Here is a 22,465-nt window from a genome sequence, read left to right on the forward strand (position 1 = left end):
TGTCTCTCTTTTACTGGATACAAAAATTTTCAAACGCAACTGAACAGCACACCAAACTATTAAAAGTCTGCACGATTGTAATGTGAGGCCAAAATGAGAAACTATTCAAAGCTATTAAACTCTTCTTGAAGTTTCGCTCTCTGACTATTTGTCGCTAAAATATTAGAGTAACAAAGATGTTCTCTTTCTATACATTAACAGTATAAAAAATACAAACGTATGCATGGTAACCATTATATCATCATGTGACTAGGAGAGCTGGCAGAGTCCTATATGTGTTTTCAGCTGTAAAATACAGTTCGCTTGTCACAAACAGGGATATGCACTTAATGGCAACACCATTGCACACTGACAATACAAAAAAAAAAAAAAAGATACTGTACATAGATTCATGCAATGCCTGGTTTGTATTCTTTTGGTTACTTCGATATCATGAAATAACACAGAAGCAGATGTGATTGGAAAATATATTTACTTCTGAAAATGTCGTCCTGTCCAAATATGATATAAAGAGCATCCGTGTACTTCGTGTACTCTGCTTCAGTCAGAAGCCATGTCTTGCTCTAAAAGGGAAGGGACAATTTCACCTTTTACTGGGCATAATAATCCAAAGACTTATGTCTAGAAGATAGTTCACCACTGACACTGGCTGGAATCCCCGAACTGACTACAAAGTACATAATAAATAAAGATATACACTATATATTAACAGGAAGGATGTGTTATTGGTGAAATGTGTATATTTACAGATTCCCTACTGAGTATCTGTCATTTAAAGCACCATTTTAAAAAACCTGTAATCAGTGAACATCAAATTACTATCTTTCCAATAATAAACCCAGGGATCAAAAATCTGGGCCTGATAGCAGACACAAATTGTTATTTTTCTGTCCTCTAATAATGAGCTAGGTGTCTACTCTGCTTTCTTGGCTTTTCTCTTGCGAGTGCCTTCGCTCAATTCCTCCTTGGTTTTGGCTGGAGAGGCGGGCGCAGAGGCGGCAGCCGGGGCAGTGTGATGGTGATTATGGGCGTCTTCGATGGCAAGAGGAGATCCGAAGAGCAGGTGAGACACCCAGGACTCAACAAGAGTGAAGGGAGAGTCGTGAGAGTGACGAGCGGTCATAACCACCTGCAAAACAAAACGGTGTCACGGTGCCGTCTGTGAATCGTCACGTCAAGTAGCAAAAAAACTACTGCATTCGATTTCTGTACCTTCAAAGTCGCCATGAAAAGAGTGAAGATGCAGATGAGGGTGCTCTTGGACACAGGAAGCCAGTGCGCCTCCTGGAGTGTAAACAGAATGGCTCCATACAGACTGGCTTTAGTGGGGCTGCAAATGCATACAGAGAGGAATTATTAGGATGAATGTCCTTACATTCATGTGCAACAATGAAATATTTGATATGCTGTAAGTGCTGAAGTCTTATCATTTGCTTTGTCATTCCTGCTCTCAGTGCAAAATGGGGAACATATTAATATTGTTGTTTTGAGTTCATGACATGTCTCCATTTCTCAGGATGATCCACTGAGGCGACCCCTAATGGGAGCAGCCGAAAGAAAAAGAAGAAGAAGAAGACATGTCTCCATTCCTCTCCTGCCATTGGTTTGCTTCCCAAAAGCGTTAGTGTGGCCAGTGGTTAGCATGTCAATAGTTTTTTTTTTTAATCTTGCTTTTCCTGGTTTTCTCTTTCGCTGAAAATCTTTGTTTAGTCGTGCTTTTTCCATATCCGTGTTCTGTGTTTCCAGGATTTAACCCTATCCTGTTTCTTATTTATTTTATTATGCATACACCTTGTTCACTACCTGCCTTTTACACAACAAATGTAATGACCAACAGCGCTGTTAAATGTGTAAGAAAAATATGGGCACGTTTGCAGTAGAGAGACGTTTATTTAACGTTCTCGACAATGCTTAACAATCCTGAATCTGACTTTTTGGTTTCTCAATATAATGCGCTATTTTATTTTATTTTTTTTAGAAAATTGATACTGGAAATAGAAATTCTGTTTACAGCTAATCGATATGAGGGAACGCATGGACATTCCACAGTAAGTGCTGCAGTATAGCACACGGTCGCCCCCTTCCCTGGATTCTACAACAACCCTGACGTGTGTGTTTCTTTTTCCCTTAAGGTCACACAGCCTACAATTAAAGGAGTTAAACACTCACAATGACATGTTGAGAATTTCATTGGTCTCCGGCCTCCACACTCCACGCAACAGTTGCTCAAAATTTGACATTAGAGCTACTCCAGATCCTACAAAGACATAAACAGAATGAAAAAAAAAAAGTGTCAGGGCAGAAGACGTGCTCTTGCTGAGCTCAGGATTAACAGTCCCAGGCAAGTGGCCTTTCACTGAGATCATCTTAACCGCTGCAGTGAAAGTGATAGTCCCTCGAACAGCTTTTGAGGATCATGCCTTGAGATGATATTTGATATACAAGGACATGACTTCTTTTTAACATCAGCATCATAACCCTTTACATAAGAGTACAGTCATAGTGCAGTGAAATGAATTGCTTTCATGGGGATATTTACTTTACAGATCTTTTCAGCCAAATCAGGTCAAATTAGTACAGAAATCAGCCCTTTGAACGTTTTTATTATTAGTGTCACTTACTTACCCTTGACATAACCAGTGATGATCATGATGAAATAGCCATGGTGATAGGCATGATGAGCGTGGTGGACTCCAGCAGCGATTTTGCGAACGCGGACGACTTCCTTCATGCCTACCAGCACAAGCTTAATAGGCAGGAATGCGACACATTTGTAGAACAAGTTAAGTGGGCAGTAGAAAATGAGATACCTGTAACATTGTGTGGTAGAGAAACAGAAACAATAACAACAGTTATTTAGAAAGATTTCGTAAAGCAAACAGTGTATATGAAAGTACTCTCCCGGACAAGAAATGACTACCTCCAAAAGGTAACATATAAAGTTTTGAATTGTAATAATATAAAATTATTGGTCAAAAAAGTAGGAAAAAAGCAAACAAATGCACTCTTGAGGCCTCCTGTGCCACCTTAGGCTTTGGCTGCAGTTAATTATTTGGGGAGAAGCTGGAAAAATTCACGCAAAAGTAAAACCAAAAATATTACTTTTTTTTTTTCTTCTTCTTAAATGATTAGTCATTATTTGGTTATCTGATACAACTGATGCAGCTCATCGAGGGCCAGTTAACAAGATCATACTTGGAACCAGGGATAGATGCTGAAAAAGAAAGACGTTTTGAATAGGCCTGGGTATGAGTTGTTTCATTGTAGAGAGAAGGTGGAATTTACAGGAGCAATGAGAACTATGAGAAAGGCGGAGCTTCATCTATGGTCATTTTCGCAATATTTATGCATTTTATAACATCTTTTTTCGGCTTCTTCTCTGTTAGAGGTCGCCACAGCGGATCATCCGTCTCCATACCCCCCCATCCTCTACATCTGCCTCTTTCAAACCAACTACCTGAATGTCATCCCTCACCACATCCATAAAACTCATCTATTTCATAACATGTCATTCCTTATCCTATCTCCCAAAAGCACAGTGTCAAATGAGAGAACAAAAATCGACATTTTAATTTCTGAAATGTCATTTCGATGTTATTACAGCAAACAGATGTTTGCTAATAGAATAATGGAATAACCTTTTAAGTTTTGCACAATGCCTGGAACATGGCAATTAGCTCAGTATGGTGGATATTACAAAATAAATTCAATTGAAAGATTCTTGGACTGATTTAAATTGAAGGCTTTTCCACCTTTATTTTTTGTTATAGATGAATTCCTGTACTTAATTTCTCACAGAATGTAATCTTTCATTCGTCGCATTGCCTTTGCAGTTTTGAAATAAAATACTTCAAGTAATAATTCTCAAATCATTTTAATGAAATTATCATTGTTTTTTTTGGGTTTTTTTACTAATCAGGGTATTCATTTTGTCATAATTGTATTATGTTACATTAGGTACATTTTGGATGCCTTGAGCACATTTTATATACCTGCACACACACATAAGGTACAGTTGATTCATCTGGTTTTCTTATGACAATGCCAAATTACAATAGTTCAATCTCTTATCATACTGTGATCATCATACTAATGCTATAGAGCTTAAACATGTACTGTGACTGAATTTGATCAAACTTTCAAAGCGTGTGAACTGAATCTGAATTGTCAGAGCAACTCATTGGTGATCTGGTACCTCATGTTTTATAGACCAAGTTCATTACATATCTTGCTTAGTATTATTCAAACAGTAATCTAGGGTGACTTTACAGAGACTGAATGGAATATAGTTGAATCAAGCTACAGCCCTATAATTAATACACAGCATGATGCAATATGGTGTAAGGGATTTTCATGTGTTTTATAAATCATAGTGGCTTTTTTTTTTATCTTCATTTAGGGCATATCGAGCCTTTAGTTACATAGTAAAGGTTGAATGTGTTGATTTTTTTTTTAAGAGCTTGAAACCTGTGCAAATGTGATGCAAATCAGTTTGGCTGCTGCCTGCATGTGAGCTATAGAGAATCTGCTTTCTGAACTTGGATCTTACCATACAGCTGAGGCCAGGAGGATGTGGCTGTTATTATGAAAATAGTCGATGGGGCTGTGTCCGAGCATAATGTCTGCTAGGATGTAGCTCCCAAAGCAGTAGAGCATTGCACACAGCCAAGAGGCCACAGGGCTTCTGCGGGACACCTCCACTGAACCTGCAAAACAGAGACTCGTTTTATTACCCTCTGTTCATACTCTTTCTTTCAGTTTAAATGTAAGAAACAATCCAGCACAAGGGATTTTAGTGGGTTTTTTTGTAATTGATCCCTGGAAATGTGCATTCTGGCTGGATACAATACATGAACACGGTGTATGAATAATAATGTGTGTAAATGTGGACACAGCCGTGCACTCCATGAGCATGCCAGTCCAAACAGGGCTTACTAAATTCAGATAAGTGTTTTAATCTTTAGAAAAGATATCAGCAAAAGTCTTTCATTGCCTCCAAAGCTCCATGGACAAACAGATCTTATGGAACAGGTGTGGCCAGCAGGCATTTTGTAGGAGAAATGATCCTATCAAATGATGACTAAAAATAAACATCAGTCCACGGCGACTCATTCATGGCAACTGGAAGGCCAGCTGTGATCTTTGACCTCGAGCATGCTGAAAGTGGTGGCATTTGTGCTTGAGTTCTTGTGTGACTCAAGTGAAAGCAACTCTTACAATGAGGCACTATGTCAATTTTTCTTCTATAGACAAATGAATTGCAAACCTTTCAAACGAAGATTTTATCCATAGATGTAAAACTGATGAGTGATCCTTGAAGTGATTCTGGTGCTGAATTCATTCAATCCTTAACAATGTCCTACTCTATACTCAGTGGGCTGTTTACTCAAATCTCACAAAGAAAACTTTTTTTTTACATTTTCAAACATCATAAAAGCAATCGGGTTTGTAATGAAAACTCCAATACAGAAAAACAGTCTAAATTGGCCTTAAGCAATGTGCGAGATGCTTCAACAGCGCTGTTAAATACTCAAATCTGATTGGTCAAAATTAATTTTCGACGACTCACAGCTGAAACAGAAGTCTCATGTAAAATACAGGCAAATATGCTAATCCACAGTCATTTGGCAAAGACAGAGACTGTGGCCATTTGTGATGAAATGGTTGAAGCTATGTATATAATATATGTATATATATAAAATCACTGTCGCCACGGCTTGCTCATCAGGGACAAATGCACACCATTCACCTTCACTGTTGTTTTCTGTAAAGCTGCTGAGACAATGTCTGTTGTGAAAAGCGCTATACAAATAAACTTGACTTGACTTGACATGTATATTTATATATGTATATAAATGTACATTTATGGAAACAATCTTCAGCATTAGCACTTTGTTATTTATAGTTTTTTTTTTAGTTTTCAGGAAGACATCTTAATGCTTTGTGCTGTCTCTTTAACATGATAAACAGCTGTTCCACATTTTAACTTCAAAAAGGCAAAACAAAAGAGGCACCAGAAGTGGGTGAGGGAACGACAGAAGGAACTACAATAGACGTCATCACCTGAACACCTGAATCAACTGTGAATAAGTAATAAAGGTGCTGCTCTTTAACAAGTGCAAAAATGGTTGATGTTGGGATCTCCTATGCTAAAAGAAAGACAACATGATAACAAAAAAACATCGGGTCATATCCCAATACCCTGTTGTGTTTTATATTCATGGACAGAACCGACCATGGGCCGAGCCGCTGTATGTTTCTGGGTCATTTCTGTTTACATTTAGGCACTTTGTTGACAAATGACCACTGCACAATTGAACGATTGTGACTACACAATTCGTCCCCTTACAAAGTGAGCTCTCAGTTGCTATGGAAACAGGTTACTAACCGCTGCTTTAATCAGTGTTGCTCAAAAAGAGTGCTGCTCGTTTTAAAACAGGGCAAAGTTGTGCTCTCTTGCTGTTGTCTATTTAGGGCAAGTCTATTTATTCCAGCTCTGGTATGTACAGAGAGCATCTATCAGATTTCGAGCAGGGGGGGTGGTGTCAGAATTGGTTTGAGAATTAAAAAAAAAAATAGACAGAAATTTGGGAAAAAAAAGAATAACAGATAATAAGGGCATTATAATAAATAGAAATGGGGCATGATCTAATATAAATCATTATCCTGGAATACACCTGTGGCAATGAGGCAGTGGATTTGACATGTTTAAAGCAGTGATCAGAGGATCATTCTGCAACATGTTATAAACATGGTATATTACAGACGCAAAAAAAATACCCGCAAATAAAAATAGGACATGCCAAGACAGATGTGTCACACTTACCTGGTTCATACTTGAGGTAGAGTATGGACACGATGTAATAGGCCAAATCAAATACAGGAAACATGGTCATTTTCGAGAAGTATTGGGCAAATTCGCCCAAATTCAGTGCGTCCAGGACCTCCATGGTTTCGGCTGTGGAGCTGATGACAGTATTAGTACATGTACAGAGAGCTGCTTAAAGGCCCGTGGACGGTGTGTACGCGCAAAAGCCTCTGAGGGTGAAAGAGAGATGGACACATATAGTCTCCTATTAATATACTGCGGCTCATCTGCACCCCCAGGGTTGAACGAGGACTTCAGGATGGCATGGAGAAGGAGACTAACTGCGGGGTTATACTGCCTCTTATGGGCGGCTCAGGGAAAGTGTTTAGATACATAAGAACCTGTCAAACAGGAACACTGAGCTCGAGGTCAGCTCCACGTGGATCTAGGTTCCTCCAAAGTGTAGGATCCTGGCAGACTTGCTCTCAACGACAAAGTATTTTACTAGTACTATTACAAAGTACTAGTAGGGGTTTCAGTAGATGACCTTAAATGAACTTGAATCGACTCTTTGATGTTGTGTAAGCTCAAGTTTGTTTGGGCTACATACTGTACATACATACATACAATCTAAATCCTATTGAACATCTCTAGAAAAAGCTGAAACATGCAGTCTGGAGAAGGTACCCTTCAAACCTTAGACAGCTAGAGCACTTTGCTCATGAGGAGTGGGCCGAAATACCTGTCGACAGGTGCAGAAGTCTTATTGAAGGTTACAGAATTTGCTGAATTGCAGTGATTGCCTCGAAAGGTTGTGCAACAAAATATTAAGTTACAGTACCATCAGTTTTTTCCAGGCCAGTTTAAATAGGTTTCTGTTGAACCACAATTCAAAAGCAATGTCTGATTTTCATTAGTTAATTTTCAGCAATTTGTTATTTATTATTGCTTTTGTAAGTTTCAAGTTATTTCAGTAACCTTTGTGGTTTTTTCATTCTCTAATTTAAGGGTAGCAACAATTCAATGTGCAGCTTGTATAGCAGTAAAGATAACCCTAAACCACATGTCCTAATCGTCATTCATGTTTTTGTCTGCTTGACAGGACCATACAAATGTGTGTATCTTGTATTAGAGCAGGTAAAATGTGGTGCTTTGAGTGCAAATCTCTCATACTGACCACTGGATGTTCAACATGGCACCTCATGGCAAAGAGACTCTCTGATGATTTGAGAATTAGAATTGTTGCTCTCCACAAAGAGGCTGAGGCTATAAGAAGATCTGTAACATCCTGAAACCTGAGTTACAGTGCGGTGGTCAGGGTCATACAGAGGCTTTCCAAGACGGGTTCTACTCGGAACAGGCCTCGCAATGGTCGATCAAAGAAGTTGAGTCCTGGTGCTGAGCATTAGGTGCAGAATCTGCTTCAAAAACAGACGCATGAGTGCTGCACCATTGCTTTAGAGGTTGCAGAAGTCGGCTTGTATAACTGTCGTCCCAGAAGGAAGCCTTTTTTAAAGCTGGCTCACAAGAAAGCCCACAACACTGTTATCACGTAAAGTGTATTCGCGTTTGTTGCCAGCTATTTTGACAATAATGGCTGTATGTTGAATCTAATCTAATCTAATCTAATCTAATCTAATCTAATCTATGTTCAGTTATTTCCAGAGGACAGTAACTCTGTACTGTTATACAAGCTGCGCATTGACTATGTGACTCTAAAATACATTCAACGTCTAAAATATACTTAAGTTTCATTTCTATAGTATAGTCCCTTGAGAAGATACACTAAAATGGTTGCTGAAATGTGAGGGGTGTACTCACTTTTGTGAGATACTGTACCTCCAAAACTATTCATGTACATTTGGTTTGAAGGTATAACGTTTTATTAGAGGGACAGCGCATGTAGGACGTTTTGGAGACAAAGTGAGAGAGGCCCAATTGAGATAGTTTGGACATGTGCAGAGGAGGAACATGGGGTATATCGGTAGGAGAATGCTGAGGATGGAGCCACCAGGAAGGAGGAAAAGAGGAAGGCCAATGAGGAGGTTTATTGATGTGGTGAAGGAAGACATGCAGGTAGTTGTTGTGAACGAGGTAGATGTAGCGGACAGGGGGGTATGGAGACGAATGATCCGCTGTGGCGACCCCTAATGGGAGAAGCCGAAAGTTTGGAGGTATAAAGTCCTGTTTATTATCATATTTACTAATGGGTGGGTTAAAAAAATATTAAAAATCTGCTTATAATTATTAATATTTTTGTTGTTGTTGTTTGTTGTTGTTGTCTTGTTGGCGCATTAAATAGATCCTGACCAGCAGGTGGCGACCGTGAGTTCACCATCAATGGTCAACATTTTAATGCGGTCAGAAGAAGAGGAGGCTGTAGAGTGACAAGATGATCGGCGATCTGTTAATTTTCTGGTAAATAAAAAGAAAAAAAAGGGGAATTTTCTTAAACACATTGAACATTTAAAATATCTGTGATTTTGAGTTTGAAAGCAGGATCTGTGCTTTGTTTGGATTCAGGATCTACTGTTAGACAGATGAATGTAAATAGCAGCGCTGCTGATGATCAGACTTTCCACGTCACGTCTCTGGTTTTGTTTTGTTTTTCAGCACGTTGTTGATGAACGCCGGGGCGGTCTTAAACTTTAAATTGTAAGTACGCCATTTTGCTCGATGTTGTTCTGTGTCGCAGTATTTGAGTTAGTAAAGCTTTTTCACAGTCTCATGTGATCGCTGTGTGTGATTGGCAGGAAAAGGAAAGAGACGCAGTCGCACGGATTCGGCGATGATCCTGGACGATCAACTACAGGTACCAGTACAATCAGAGAGAGACAGAACAGTGGGGGTGAAGTATAACACGGACCTGTGATCTACCTGTTTATTTCCAGGTGACAACATCCGGGAGTTTTTGCTGAGTCTGCGCTACTTCCGCATTTTTATAGCGCTGTGGAACATCTTCATTATGTTCTGCATGATCTTGTGAGTATCCTGGGTTATGTCTGGATTGACGGATTACCCAAACACTAGATCACATGTGTTACAGTGCATTCACAAACTACACTCCTTTAGATCCCAACATTATGCCTTAAAAACACTGAATTTGCTAAAAGAAATAAAAAGCTTAATGAACGCCATTGTATCTCCTGTCATGCAATGAGGAGAAGGATCTGTCATAAAGGCAGATAAATTGTTGCCATTATAATAGTTGATCTTCTTCAAGTTTCTCCACATATGATCTCTGAAGATCTACTAAAACATTGGGTTCTTGGTCTCCTTTCTAACACAGATCCTCTTCCCAGTGCTCCAAGAAGGGTGTTGGTTGTACCAAACTTTCATTTATAGATTTTGGATAATAATGTACTCTTGGGAACCTTCATCGCAGCAGATTTTCTGCTCTGGTATTTGCTCAGTTATGTATTTTCAGCTTTTTTTTATATAGAGCTGTGTGTATGCTGAATCACAAGTGGACTCCAGGCAAGGTGTAGAAACATCTTAAAGATCTAGTGCAGCCTTTTTTGAAAACCGAGAGCTGCTACTTGGGTACCGGTTAATGTGAAGGGCTACCAGTTTGATACACACTTCTGAAATAACAAATTTGCTCAATTTACCTTTAATTATATGTTGTTATTAATAATTAATGATATTGATCAATGTGAAGACACTGATCATGTTAATGATTTCTCACAAGAATTATCAACAATGATTTAACAAGGTAGGAAACAGATCAATATTAATATGCAAAACTTGATTTATATAACTTATATAAACTTACAGTACAGACCAAAAGTTTGGACACACCTGCTCATTCAAAGAGTTTTCTTTATTTTCATGACTATGAAAATTGTAGATTCACACTGAAGGCATCAAAACTATGAATTAACACGTGGAATTATATATGTAATTATATACATAACAAAAAAAGTGTGAAACAACTGAAAATATGTCATATTGTAGGTTCTTCAAAGTAGCCACCTTTTGCTTAGATTACTGCTTTGCACACTCTTGGCATTCTCTTGATGCCTACTTTGAAGAACCTACAATATGACATATTTTCAGTTCACTTTTTTGTTATGTATATAATTCCATATATAATTCCACATGTGTTAATTCATAGTTTGGATGCCTTCAGTGTGAATCTACAATTTTCATAGTCATGAAAATAAAGAAAACTCTTTGAATGAGTAGGTGTGTCCAAACTTTTGGTCTGTACTGTATATATAATATATATAAACTTTTGGTCTGTACTGTATATATAATATATATAAACTTTTGGTCTGTACTGTATATAACTATAAATCACTTTATACCAATGCAAGTGTGATTTAAAAAAGAATAGCAACCAAAAAAAATAAATTCAGTTCACTGGTAAGTGTCGCTATGGTGAGCTATTTTTTAGAAAAGGCCCACAGGCAACTTACATGGTCCTTGCGGGCGACCTGGTGCCCCCTGGTCTAGTGTATCTAACAAGGGATCTCAATAATTATTGTCAGTTATATTTTAGCTATTTCAGTTAAAGCATTTTATTGTAACACAATGTGGAAAAAAAATAATCATCTGTGTGTTTTCCAATTTTGTCCTCAGGTTATTCGGATCATAACCCACTACATTCCCAGCCTGGACACTAACATGAAGGACAATCCTCAACACTTATTTTTTCCGGTAATGGGATGTTCATTTCTGGCTTAACCTTCTCAAGAGCCTTAGGAGCAGGAAATCTTTCACACATTTCCTCTATTTAATCCACTAAGCCAGTGTCTCATGGGTCTAACTAAAGGTTATTTTGAAAGTCATAAGGACTACTGTTGACCCTTCTGTCTCTATCAATGACATGTTTAATAAATTTGCATGTCAGTTGACGTGCTTGTGATCGTCAGCAGATACAAAGCTTTTTTTGTGAATATCAGCTGAAGGTGCATTGGCAAATAGAGCAGCACCCTGAAATAAACCCCTTTTTTTCTTTCTTTCTTTTAATGTTTCTTCTGTTGAATTGGTGACTTCAAAACTATGATTCTTTTGATTAAATATGAAACGTTCTAATACAAATCATGATAATTGTATAAAAGAAGAGATGATGGTTTTATTCAGTTTCAATGCAAAAGTCATTGTTCTCTGGAAGAAGAAAAAAACACAGACCTACTATTAAAAAGTGACTTGCAATACCTTGTTTTATTCGATCATTTTAGGAAACCATTTAGAGCCATTTGAGTGTGAAAAGCTTGAGAGGTCTGAAACTGAACATCATTTTCACATAACTTTTTATGCGCAAAAAAGGGTTGAAATTTATTTATTCATCTTCAGTAACCCACTTTATCCTGGTCAGGGTTAAGTCAAGTCAAGTTTATTTCCATAGCGCTTTTCACAACAGACATTGTCTTAAAGCAGCTTTACAGAAATCAACAGTTAAGGTAAATGGTGTATATTTATCTCTGATGAGCAGCCATGGTGACTGTGGCGAGAAAAAACTCCCTTAGATGTTATGAGGAAGAAACCTTGAGAGGAACCAGACTTAAAAGGGGAATCATCCTCATCTGGGTGACATCAAGAGTGTGATTATAAATCAAAATTACTACTAATGTTCTTTTTACAGTCTTTTAGTCTTTTAGTGCCAAAGCTTATCTAGGCAACAAGGTGGGAATGCCCTCTAAATGGGACGTATTTTCATCACACACTTTCAAAATTAGGTGAACTTTAGTGTAGCCGGTCTACAATCTGACATTTTTGGGGGAGGTAGAAGAAATCATGAAAACCTGCAGAAGACTCAGACACAGGGAGAACGGATTAATTTATTTTTGTAACCTTTTTTTTTTTTTTCTTTTCATCATTGATGTGCACACAACTAAATCATATTAGTAAAGATGTTGTGATGTGCCATCTGTGTGAAGTCATTTTAGCATCATATATACAATATTTTATCAATTTTGTACTTTGTGGAAGGATTTTCCTCAAAAAGATACTGTATCTCTAGAATATAGACATGAAATATTTTCCAAAAACTAGTAGCTAACATGCATATCATCGCCATCTATTCATGAGCTCAGCAGAAATTTCATTAAGTTAGTGTATATATATATATATATATATACAGTGAGGAAAATAAGTATTTGAACACCCTGCTATTTTGCAAGTTCTCCCACTTAGAAATCATGGAGGGGTCTGAAATTGTCATCGTAGGTGCATGTTCACTGTGAGAGACATAATCTAAAAAAAAAATCCAGAAATCACAATGTAGGATTTTTTAACTATTTATTTGTATGATACAGCTGCAAATAAGTATTTGAACACCTGAGAAAGTCAATGTTAATATTTGGTACAGTAGCCTTTGTTTGACGTCAAACGTTTCCTGTAGTTTTTCACCAGGTTTGCACACACTGCAGGAGGGATTTTGGCCCACTCCTCCACACAGATCTTCTCTAGATCAGTCAGGTTTCTGGCCTGTCGCTGAGAAACACAGAGTTTGAGCTCCCTCCAAAGATTCTCTATTGGGTTTAGGTCTGGAGACTGGCTAGGCCACGCCAGAACCTTGATATGTTTCCCACAGAGCCACTCCTTGGTTATCCTGGCTGTGTGCTTCAGGTCATTGTCATGTTGGAAGACCCAGCCTCGACCCATCTTCAATGCTCTAACTGAGGGAAGGAGGTTGTTCCCCAAAATCTCGCAATTCATGGCCCCGGTCATCCACTTCTTAATACAGTGCAGTCGCCCTGTCCCATGTGCAGAAAAACACCCCCAAAGCATGATACTACCACCCCCATGCTTCACAGTAGGGATGGTGTTCTTGGGATGGTACTCATCATTCTTCTTCCTCCAAACACGTTTAGTGGAATTATGACCCAAAAGTTCTATTTTGGTCGCATCTGACCACATGACTTTCTCCCATGACTCCTCTGGATTATCCAAATGGTCATTGGCAAACTTAAGACGTGCCTGAACATATGCTGGTTTAAGCAGGGGAACCTTCCGTGCCATGCATGATTTCAAACCATGACGTCTTAGTGTATTACCAACAGTAACCTTGGAAACGGTGGTCCCAGCTCTTTTCAGGTCATTGACCAGCTCCTCCCGTGTAGTTCTGGGTTGATTTCTCACCTTCCTTAGGATCATTGAGACCCCACGAGGTGAGATCTTGCCTGGAGCCCCAGTCCGAGGGAGATTGACAGTCATGTTTAGCTTCTTCCATTTTCTAATGATTGCTCCAACAGTGGACCATTTTTCACCAAGCTGCTTGGCAATTTCCCCGTAGCCCTTTCCAGCCTTGTGGAGGTGTACAATTTTGTCTCTAGTGTCTTTGGACAGCTCTTTGGTCTTGGCCATGTTAGTAGTTGGATTCTTACTGATTGTATGGGGTGGACAGGTGTCTTTATGCAGCTAACGACGATCAAACAGGTGCATCTAATTTAGGATAATATATGTAGTGGAGGTGGACATTTTAAAGGCAGACTAACAGGTCTTTGAGGGTCAGAATTCTAGCTGATAGACAGGTGTTCAAATACTTATTTGCAGCTGTATCATACAAATAAAAAGTATAAAAATCATAAATTGTGATTTCTGGATTTTTTTTTTTTAGATTATGTCTCTCACAGTGGACATGCACCTACGATGACAATTTCAGACCCCTCCATGATTTCTAAGTGGGAGAACTTGAAAAAGAGCAGCGTGTTCAAATACTGATTTTCCTCACTGTATATATATATATATATATATATATATATATATATATATATATATATATATATATATATATATATATATATATATATACACATACATACATCCTTTTTAATCCTGGGTAAAGCTCCTTTTTATATCACAGTTTTCATGATACAGTACAAGAAATTACTGACCAAAAAGTATTGGCCTTGCTTTTTAAAATGTAAAATTCTCATTAAATGTGTTGTCCATATATGATTTTATAGAAGAAAAAAAACCTTCAGAATCAGGATTATAATGTCGCAGAACCTGAGCTTGTAGCAAAAAAAGAGAAAAAAGCAATGTTTACAAACTTTAGGAAAAGAAGTGAAGTGCCTGTAAAAGGTTTGGAAACACTTATGAGGTTTGGGGAAAGTTTCTCCTGTTTATATTCAACAGTCTCAGTAAAATAAAAAAACAACCATGAATTGGGCAGTGATTCACTGGCAGATTGTTTTGTGGACAGATGAGTCCAAATATGATATTAGTGTCTCTAACAGAAGCACTTTGTAAACTGGAGAGCATGAGAGAAGATACCAGAATGCCTTCACCCCCACAGTTAAACAGTTATGGGTTTTGGGGTTGTTTTGGAGCAGAAAAGGATGGAGACTTATTCCAGGTAGAAGGAAAACTGAACCAACATGTCTACTATTCCATACTTTATCTGGACTGCAGCTTATTGGAATTAACTTCACAAGAAGACAAGGACCTGAAGCTTATGTCTAAGATCAACACGGAGAGCAAACAGTCGGCTGGAGTTTTATGGATCATGGAGTGGCCTGCAGTCACCACACCTAAATCCTATTGAACTGCTCTGCGATTAACTTGATGGCAAGGTCAGCAAAAAAATCTCCAACCAGGAAAGAAACACATTTGACATGTTTTGACAAGTGTGTAAAGCTGTTATTCATGCTAAGGGAGGATTTTTCCATGAAAATAAAGTGAAACATTTGTACATTTATATATTTGTTTGGTCAAAGGGCATCTATATATAATATTAAACTACCTCGGTTGATGCATAGAAACAGAAGGAGCATCCATGTGTCTCTCAAAACCCTTAAAATACTAGGTGTTTTTAAAAATCCTGACTGTATTAAAATATAAACAATCGCAGGAAGTATAGATTAGTATTAATAGAGTGTTTTAATAATAATAATAATAATAATAATAATAATTTCGTTGTATTTTTGTATCCTTCACTGCATATTCCTCTATTTGTAATTGATTTATTGTCTCATTCAGTTTATTCTTTTGGTTCTTTTTTCATTTTGACATCTTTATGGCCTCTCCATAAACACCTACATTAAAACTGTCAGAAGCACTGAGACGCTTTGGCTCTGTATCTGAGGGACACGGTCTATTTCTAGAGCATCTCTTGGGCTGAATCCTAAATACAGATGTACACTTTGTGTAAGTGCACTTCAGGGGGAGGAGTTATACAGTACACGAGGATTTTCCTAGTGCACTTCGCGGTCAATGAACAGCCGTTTGGAAGTCAGCCTGTGAGAGCTACAAGGGGAGGGCGAGGAGGGGGTAAGATTTCCCATCAGCCATCGCGAGCTGGGTTTATCGCTATTGGTGTACTAGAGAGAGAGAGAGAGAGAGAGAGAGAGACATGTGTTCTTTTGTTAAGTTACGCAAGTTTTCTTTTAATTCATTGCTGACATTCGGGTAGACTGAGCTGTAGTGATGGACTGTGTCATTTCAGCAGTAGATCAGTAGATTAGTAGATCAGAAGATCAGTAGATCAGTAGATTGTACACAGTTCCGGAGCCGCGCGCTGCCCAGTCTGACTGCATGACCATGACAACGGCGTCGCCAACGGCAACCGTAACCGCTCAGCAAATCAGAGACCGACTGCTTCAGGCAACTGACGCTCACAGCAACGTGAGTAACGAACACAAACCCGTTCCTCAGTGCACTGTTTACTGCTGCCTTTCTTTTATATATTTATATATGTGTGTTCTCTTCCGTTTTTATTCAAAACAAGATATATTTGGACCCTGTCCGGCCTCTGATCAGGTTCAACATCCCGACTAGCACTTCCGGGTTAGACTCAGCTTTGTGGGCTCTAGAGCAGTGGTCCACAACCAACAGGTCCGGTGGGATTCGTGTCTGTGGGGGGGTCATTGGACCTTAATGGTCCATGTGGGGTCCGTGAGGGTCCAAGGTGGAGTCTGTGGTTTCTTGGGGATTAAAGGTGGGGTCTGTGGTTCTTGGGGATTAAAGGTGGGGTCTGTGGTTCTTGGGGATCCAAGGTGGGGTATGTGGATTTTGGGGATCCAAGGTGGGGTATGTGGTTCTTGGGGATCCATCGAGAGGGGTTCATGGGCTGTGGTGCTACAGAATGGGGTCAAGGGTCTTAGGGGTTCTATGGGGGGGATCTGTGGGCCTTGGTGATCTGGGAAGGTGGTATAAAATCCACCTGTGTGTGGGAGAGTTGGATTTGAATTTATTTATTTAAGATTTATTTTTTATTATGAAGGACACTTGGACATTTTAATAAAAAAAAAAAAAAAAAAAAAAACGTAACTGCAGTTAAATAATAACTACAGACATACTTAAACTGTACAACACAGTGTGGTGTAAAAAATAAAAATAAAAAATGCCTTAAAAAAAATTCACTAAATTGTGTATAGAATGAAGATCTAATGATCAACAACACATTGGAAGCTGGTTATGTAATGCAGATGTTGCCTGGTTAGATCCATGATTAGATTTTATGAAACTGACCCACATATAACGCGGTTACTGGAACGTATACATTTGCATTTTTTTGAACAGAAACTTGAAACTGTTTTTTTATGATTACTAGCAGGTGCGTGTCTCATTCAAATAGGACGAGGTCACATAGGTTTTCATGTCTGAAGCCATATTTCCCAAGACTCATTAATCATCCAATAAATCATCAAATGCACAGAAAACTTTAGGTTAAACTTAGATTGTGTCCCAGCTGAAGTAAGGAGCACTATTTGTAAAATATGTCTTTTTTTCTTTTAACTTTTGCCAAAAAATGGTGTTAAATATAACAAGATTTCTTGACTGTATTGTTCTAGATCTTTCATAGTGGAGTTTAGGGAGCCTCATGGGGGTTGTGAAGCATAGCTAGATAGTACAAATGCGAGGAAAAATAATAATAAACTGAATAGTTTTGAAATGGGATTTCAGCCACTCTGACATGAAGTCACAGACCTTCTCGACTACAGTACATAGATATTGGAAGGACCTTATTTTCAGAACCGATATGTCCAAGAACATATCAAACAAGAAAATCCAAATCAAGCAAAAGCAAACAGGCATATTAATAAATAATATATTAGGCACAAGCAGCTTTATTTCTGCGTTAAATACTGTATACATTTTATTTAGAATTTTTAAGAATTTTATTAACTCAGTTTATTATTAATAACATTTGTGAACATCAACAGTTTCCATTTTCTTGTTGATATATAGTTAAATAAAATACCTGCTTGGAATAATATTTTATAAAAAATAAAATATAATAATTTTAATACATTTTATTATTTTGATTACATTGGCACAAATTAAATTCATTTAAATAAAAAAAGAGGAACATTTTAATTTAATTTTTTTCATTTGTTAGACATTTGGTTAATACAGGTGTGTGTGTGTGTGTGTGTGTGTGTGTGTGTGTGTGTGTGTGTGTGTGTGTGTGTGTGTGTTTTACATTTAAATGTCTACTTAACTGTTCCACTTATTTCAGGATACATTGTTGAAATGTCTTCGTTGCTTCCATCTTTCATTCATTCACTCTCTCAATATGTGGAATTGTCAGGATTTTCTCCTTTTAAGAGAAATTCTTAAAGCTGGACTTACAAAGATGAAGAATCCATAGCACTAGCGTTAGCCGCTAGTCACTTCCTGGATAGTGAGTAGTAGAGTAGAGTGAGTAGCCACAGTGACACTGCACAAACTCTAGTTTAGTTTTTATACCCCTGGCATTTGTGTATGGTTTTAAGTTTAATAATAATAATAATGGCATAGGCGGAGACTAAACAAAATTGCAGCCCGCCGCTTAATACGTTCCTGAGGGATCTCAGATTTTAACTCTGATGTTCTAGCAAGTAAAAATGATTGCATTCAGTGCACGTGTGTACTAAACCGAAAGCCCTGTACCGTGATATTTCGGTACAAAAACGTGTACCGTTACACCCCTAATATACATACACGCACGCACATACATACATATATACACACACGCACAATTATATATATATATATATATATATATATATATATATATATATACACACACGCACAATTATATATATATATATACACACACACGCACAATTATATCTATATATATCTATATATACACACGCACAATTATATATATATATATATACACACACGCACAATTATATCTATATATATCTATATATATATATTATTATAACATTAATCCAATGGTGTTCTTTAACAGATCAACAATTTGACTGCTGTAGTAGATGTGATCTCCATCCTAGAGATGTACCCCATCACCAAGGAAGCACTTGAGGTAAGGAGTGGTTAGGTTTAGATGCACCTGTACACCACAAATCATCCTAGCCATGATCTATAATCTGATGAAAGTTCTTCTGAGAAGAGTGGAGGTTGCTATAACAGCAAAGGGGGAATAGATCTGGAATGCCATAATTGTCTTTTCTCTTGTGTATTGCAGAACTACATGACAAGTCTCAAGTAAATGAACAAAAATTAACTGTCTCTCTTGGACAATCCACAACATTAAGCATAAACAGAAGTATAAATAGTAAAGAAACAGAGTGTTTTTTAATAAATAATTTTTTTTGGTTGTCATACAAGAATAATACTTTGCGGTGGTAACTGGGCACATTCCTACGCAGTGTCATTGATTACATTTTCTATAACAGATCACCTCTATTGTGTTTTACTCCTTACATTATTGGTTTTGGAGAAATTGAGCTGATTTAATTTTGTTTTTTTTATAGGAAACTAGGCTAGGGAAGTTGATAAATGACTTGAGGAAGAAGACCAGAGATGAGGATCTGGCGAAGCGTGCAAAGAAGCTTCTGCGCAACTGGCAGAAACTCATCGACCCACAACAACCTGAAATCCTGCCTATGGAACTTTCAAGCACTTTAAACTCTGTTTACCAGTCTCAGTCTGTTCCTCCTCAGACTGTAACGGTTAATGACTCAAAGTCTGTTATACATAGTGTTCACACTTCAAGCACTGAAAAGTTCAACCCTGTAAAACACACAAAGAAGCAAAAAGTAGAAAAGAACTTACCAACCTCAAAGGGCACCCGAAGATCTGCACTTTTATCAGCCAGTGGCGGTCCAGAAGATCTTCAAATAAGCACAGGTTCTGTACGTCACTTTAGTTCTCAGGATCCCACTGGTTCTACGATCCTCAGAGCATCAGTATTACAACAGCCAGGACAAAGGGACATAACTGCTGTAGAGAAAGTGAAGCGCAAAGCCCGCTGTCAATACACCAAACAAAGTCCTAGATCTGTTAAGCAATTAGTGCCGAGCAAGCAGCCGACATCGTTTCCTCCCACTGACCCTGATTCTCTTTCTGCACATCACCGTTCAAAAGATTTGTCAAATCCAGAGAATGGATCACTCCCAAACAGTGAGAGGACACTTGAACAAACAAATAACCTGCAAAACAAGTCCAAAGGGTTAGCACGACTTCAGCCAGGTTTACTCAGCGAGGTTAACAATACGGAAAACGAAAAAGACCTTAGACCCACAGATGGCAAGAGGAGGAAGCCTCAGTTGAGAGACAACACCATCAACGTGAAAGGACGGTCATCAGATGACGTGTCTAAACCTGCGCAAGTAAAAAATCGTAAATTGACCTTCGATCCGCACACGCAACAAATTAGACCTTCAGCAGTGTCTCCGAGTGAGGAGCAACCCAATCCAGCGCTGGATGTAAATGAGCCAGTGAAGCAGAGCCCCTCTGCAGCTTCTCCCAGCCCTTTGCACAAGATGAACTGGAAAGATATGTCACAAAACGAAATCGTCAAACATTACCTGAACCTCCAGAACAATTTGTTAAAAACGTCCGGAAGTCAAGTCCCAAGTGCGCAGTTTTTTATGAGCGAGTCATTGAAATGTGAGGAAAACAACGCAAGGGAAACCAACAAAACCTACATCCAGGTGACAGATGTTTTGGAGACTGGTTTGCCAGGGATAGACCGAGACATCACAACAGAGGACGTCTATAAAATAAACAATAATCACTGGCCTGGGGTTAACGGCTGCTATGACAATATAGGCCAGTGGTACGGCTGGACGGAATGCATATCTTTAGACATGTACGGAGACGGAAGTAAACTTAATATCCTGCCATATGTTTGCATTGACTAAATGTTTCTATAAATAAAGTTTTCTCTGAATCTCACTTGGTCTTGATGCCTAGTCCAGATGTTTGTAATAACTTCTTTATAATATTTTATATCCCTATATAACATTTTGTTGTCTGTTTTTCTATAATACGGGGGAAAAAGGGCGTATAGCAACATACTGTATATGTGATTATATGCATTGTGACAAAAAAAAAAAAAACATTACATAAGCAGGCTGTAATGTGGGGGGGGGGGGGGTGGACATTAAGAATGTCAAAAACCAACATTCATGTGTGTCAATCTCTGGAGATCTTCAGGTGCTGTTTGTCACTGATTGTGGTTTGACATTTCAAACAATGAATTACAGGTAAGTTTTATACGCCCATTATCCAGTTTCTTCGAAATTCGTACAAAACTTGTTTCACTTCATACCTTGGAAGTGGTCTAGCAGGAAATATAGCCAGTACACGCTGTGTCAGGTTCCCAATTTCTTTTCCAGTTAAAATTCCAGTTTTTTTTACACACCTTTACCTTTCCAATGGGAAGGATTTCTTTTTTATGCACCTTTTTAATTCATAATGCATTTGTACTTATCCTAATAAAAATGTGTGCATTTTATTACATTCAAATCCTAATCTAAGAAGAAAATGTTAATAAGATAGAAAATGGTTTCCAATAGCTAAATATTGGCCTCAAGATTCAATCCACACATGAAGCACAGTTTTAGGTGGATAGTCTCTTCTTTATTATAGCGCAGTATATGTATTGTACAGAACAACACAACGCTGAAGAATTCGTGGTAATATGAAAGCTACAAAGGAATAAAAATCTGTCTATTTCACATCCTGCTAGATTTGTGTAAAGTGAGGATGTGAGAGTCATAAAAGCAGACTGTACAGTTTAGTTCTAATTCCCTGTGCAAACACCAGTTTCTCTGGGTGACAGGAGACCTGATCCAGACAAAACTGAGAAATAAAAGAAAAAAAATAAAGAAAATAAAGACAAAACTAAGAAATAAAAGAAAAAAAATAAAGAAACTAAAGACAAAACTGAGAAATAAAAGGAAAAAAAGAAAAGAAAGAAATAAGACAAAACTGAGAAATTCAAGAAATAAAAGACAAAACTGAGAAATAAAAGAAAAAAAATAAAGAAAACGAAGAAATAAAAGACAAAAATTAGAAATAAACTAAAGATTTAAAACATGTTTTTCAAGTCTGAGTTCTACAAAGAGGCATGATCAGGTTTAGTATATGAGCAATTCAATGTCTTGGTAGATCATCCATCTATCTATCCATCTATCCATCTATCCATCTATCCATCTATCTATCTATCTATCTATCTATCTATCTATCTATCTATCTGTCTATCTGTCTATTTAGCTGTCTGTCTGTCTATCTGTCTGTCCGTCTGTCCGTCTCTATCTATCTATCTATCTATCTATCTATCTATCTATCTATCTATCTATCTATCTATCTATCTATCTATCTATCTATCTATCTATCTATCTATCTATCTGTCTATCTGTCTATTTAGCTGTCTGTCTGTCTGTCTGTCTGTCTAGGGGCGTAGCCATCATTTCAAAAGTGGGGGGGGGGACGAAATGTCTAGTGTTTTTTTTTCTTTTT

At 37.9% G+C, this 22,465-nt stretch overlaps 3 protein-coding genes and 1 long non-coding RNA gene across 4 annotated transcripts; 2 read left to right on the forward strand and 2 right to left on the reverse strand.

Annotated features, from left to right (window-relative positions):
* Window positions 1-455: 455 nt before the first annotated feature.
* tmem38a (transmembrane protein 38A) lies at window positions 456-7,148 on the reverse strand. Its single transcript, XM_083558627.1, has 6 exons — window positions 6,827-7,148; window positions 4,550-4,706; window positions 2,626-2,810; window positions 2,170-2,257; window positions 1,213-1,330; window positions 456-1,129 (listed from the first exon to the last, which is right to left on the reverse strand). Exons 1-6 carry the CDS (start codon window positions 6,948-6,950, stop codon window positions 914-916), a joined length of 888 nt encoding a protein of 295 aa, XP_083414753.1. The 5' UTR covers window positions 6,951-7,148; the 3' UTR covers window positions 456-913.
* Window positions 7,149-9,085: 1,937 nt separating this feature from the next.
* smim7 (small integral membrane protein 7) lies at window positions 9,086-11,968 on the forward strand. Its single transcript, XM_083558663.1, has 5 exons — window positions 9,086-9,226; window positions 9,422-9,463; window positions 9,562-9,620; window positions 9,700-9,790; window positions 11,393-11,968. Exons 1-5 carry the CDS (start codon window positions 9,201-9,203, stop codon window positions 11,406-11,408), a joined length of 234 nt encoding a protein of 77 aa, XP_083414789.1. The 5' UTR covers window positions 9,086-9,200; the 3' UTR covers window positions 11,409-11,968.
* LOC310735685 lies at window positions 9,728-11,386 on the reverse strand. Its single transcript, XR_014536358.1, has 2 exons — window positions 11,092-11,386; window positions 9,728-10,578 (listed from the first exon to the last, which is right to left on the reverse strand). It is a non-coding gene; the product is annotated as an uncharacterized lncRNA (long non-coding RNA).
* A 4,087-nt stretch (window positions 11,969-16,055) lies between the features above and the next one.
* LOC310735612 (mediator of RNA polymerase II transcription subunit 26) lies at window positions 16,056-20,896 on the forward strand. Its single transcript, XM_083558549.1, has 3 exons — window positions 16,056-16,384; window positions 18,945-19,019; window positions 19,471-20,896. Exons 1-3 carry the CDS (start codon window positions 16,295-16,297, stop codon window positions 20,860-20,862), a joined length of 1,557 nt encoding a protein of 518 aa, XP_083414675.1. The 5' UTR covers window positions 16,056-16,294; the 3' UTR covers window positions 20,863-20,896.
* The last annotated feature ends 1,569 nt before the right edge of the window (window positions 20,897-22,465 follow it).

Source organism: Silurus aristotelis, assembly GCF_946808225.1.
Source record: "Silurus aristotelis genome assembly, chromosome: 13".
Lineage (NCBI taxonomy): Eukaryota > Metazoa > Chordata > Actinopteri > Siluriformes > Siluridae > Silurus > Silurus aristotelis.

Excerpts from the sequence above, each read along its gene's own strand:
- tmem38a (XM_083558627.1), bottom strand. The coding sequence starts at position 6,950 with ATGGAGGTCCTGGACGCACTGAATTTGGGCGAATTTGCCCAATACTTC. Across the intron at positions 2,258-2,625 it reads CATCACTGGTTATGTCAAGG|GATCTGGAGTAGCTCTAATG; the intron begins GTAAGTAAGTGA and ends ATGTCTTTGTAG. Across the intron at positions 1,130-1,212 it reads TTTTCATGGCGACTTTGAAG|GTGGTTATGACCGCTCGTCA; the intron begins GTACAGAAATCG and ends TTTGTTTTGCAG.
- smim7 (XM_083558663.1), top strand. The coding sequence starts at position 9,201 with ATGATCGGCGATCTGTTAATTTTCTG. Across the intron at positions 9,227-9,421 it reads GGCGATCTGTTAATTTTCTG|CACGTTGTTGATGAACGCCG; the intron begins GTAAATAAAAAG and ends TTTGTTTTTCAG. Across the intron at positions 9,621-9,699 it reads TCCTGGACGATCAACTACAG|GTGACAACATCCGGGAGTTT; the intron begins GTACCAGTACAA and ends GTTTATTTCCAG.
- LOC310735612 (XM_083558549.1), top strand. The coding sequence starts at position 16,295 with ATGACCATGACAACGGCGTCGCCAACGGCAACCGTAACCGCTCAGCAA. Across the intron at positions 16,385-18,944 it reads CAACTGACGCTCACAGCAAC|ATCAACAATTTGACTGCTGT; the intron begins GTGAGTAACGAA and ends GTTCTTTAACAG. Across the intron at positions 19,020-19,470 it reads TCACCAAGGAAGCACTTGAG|GAAACTAGGCTAGGGAAGTT; the intron begins GTAAGGAGTGGT and ends TTTTTTTTATAG.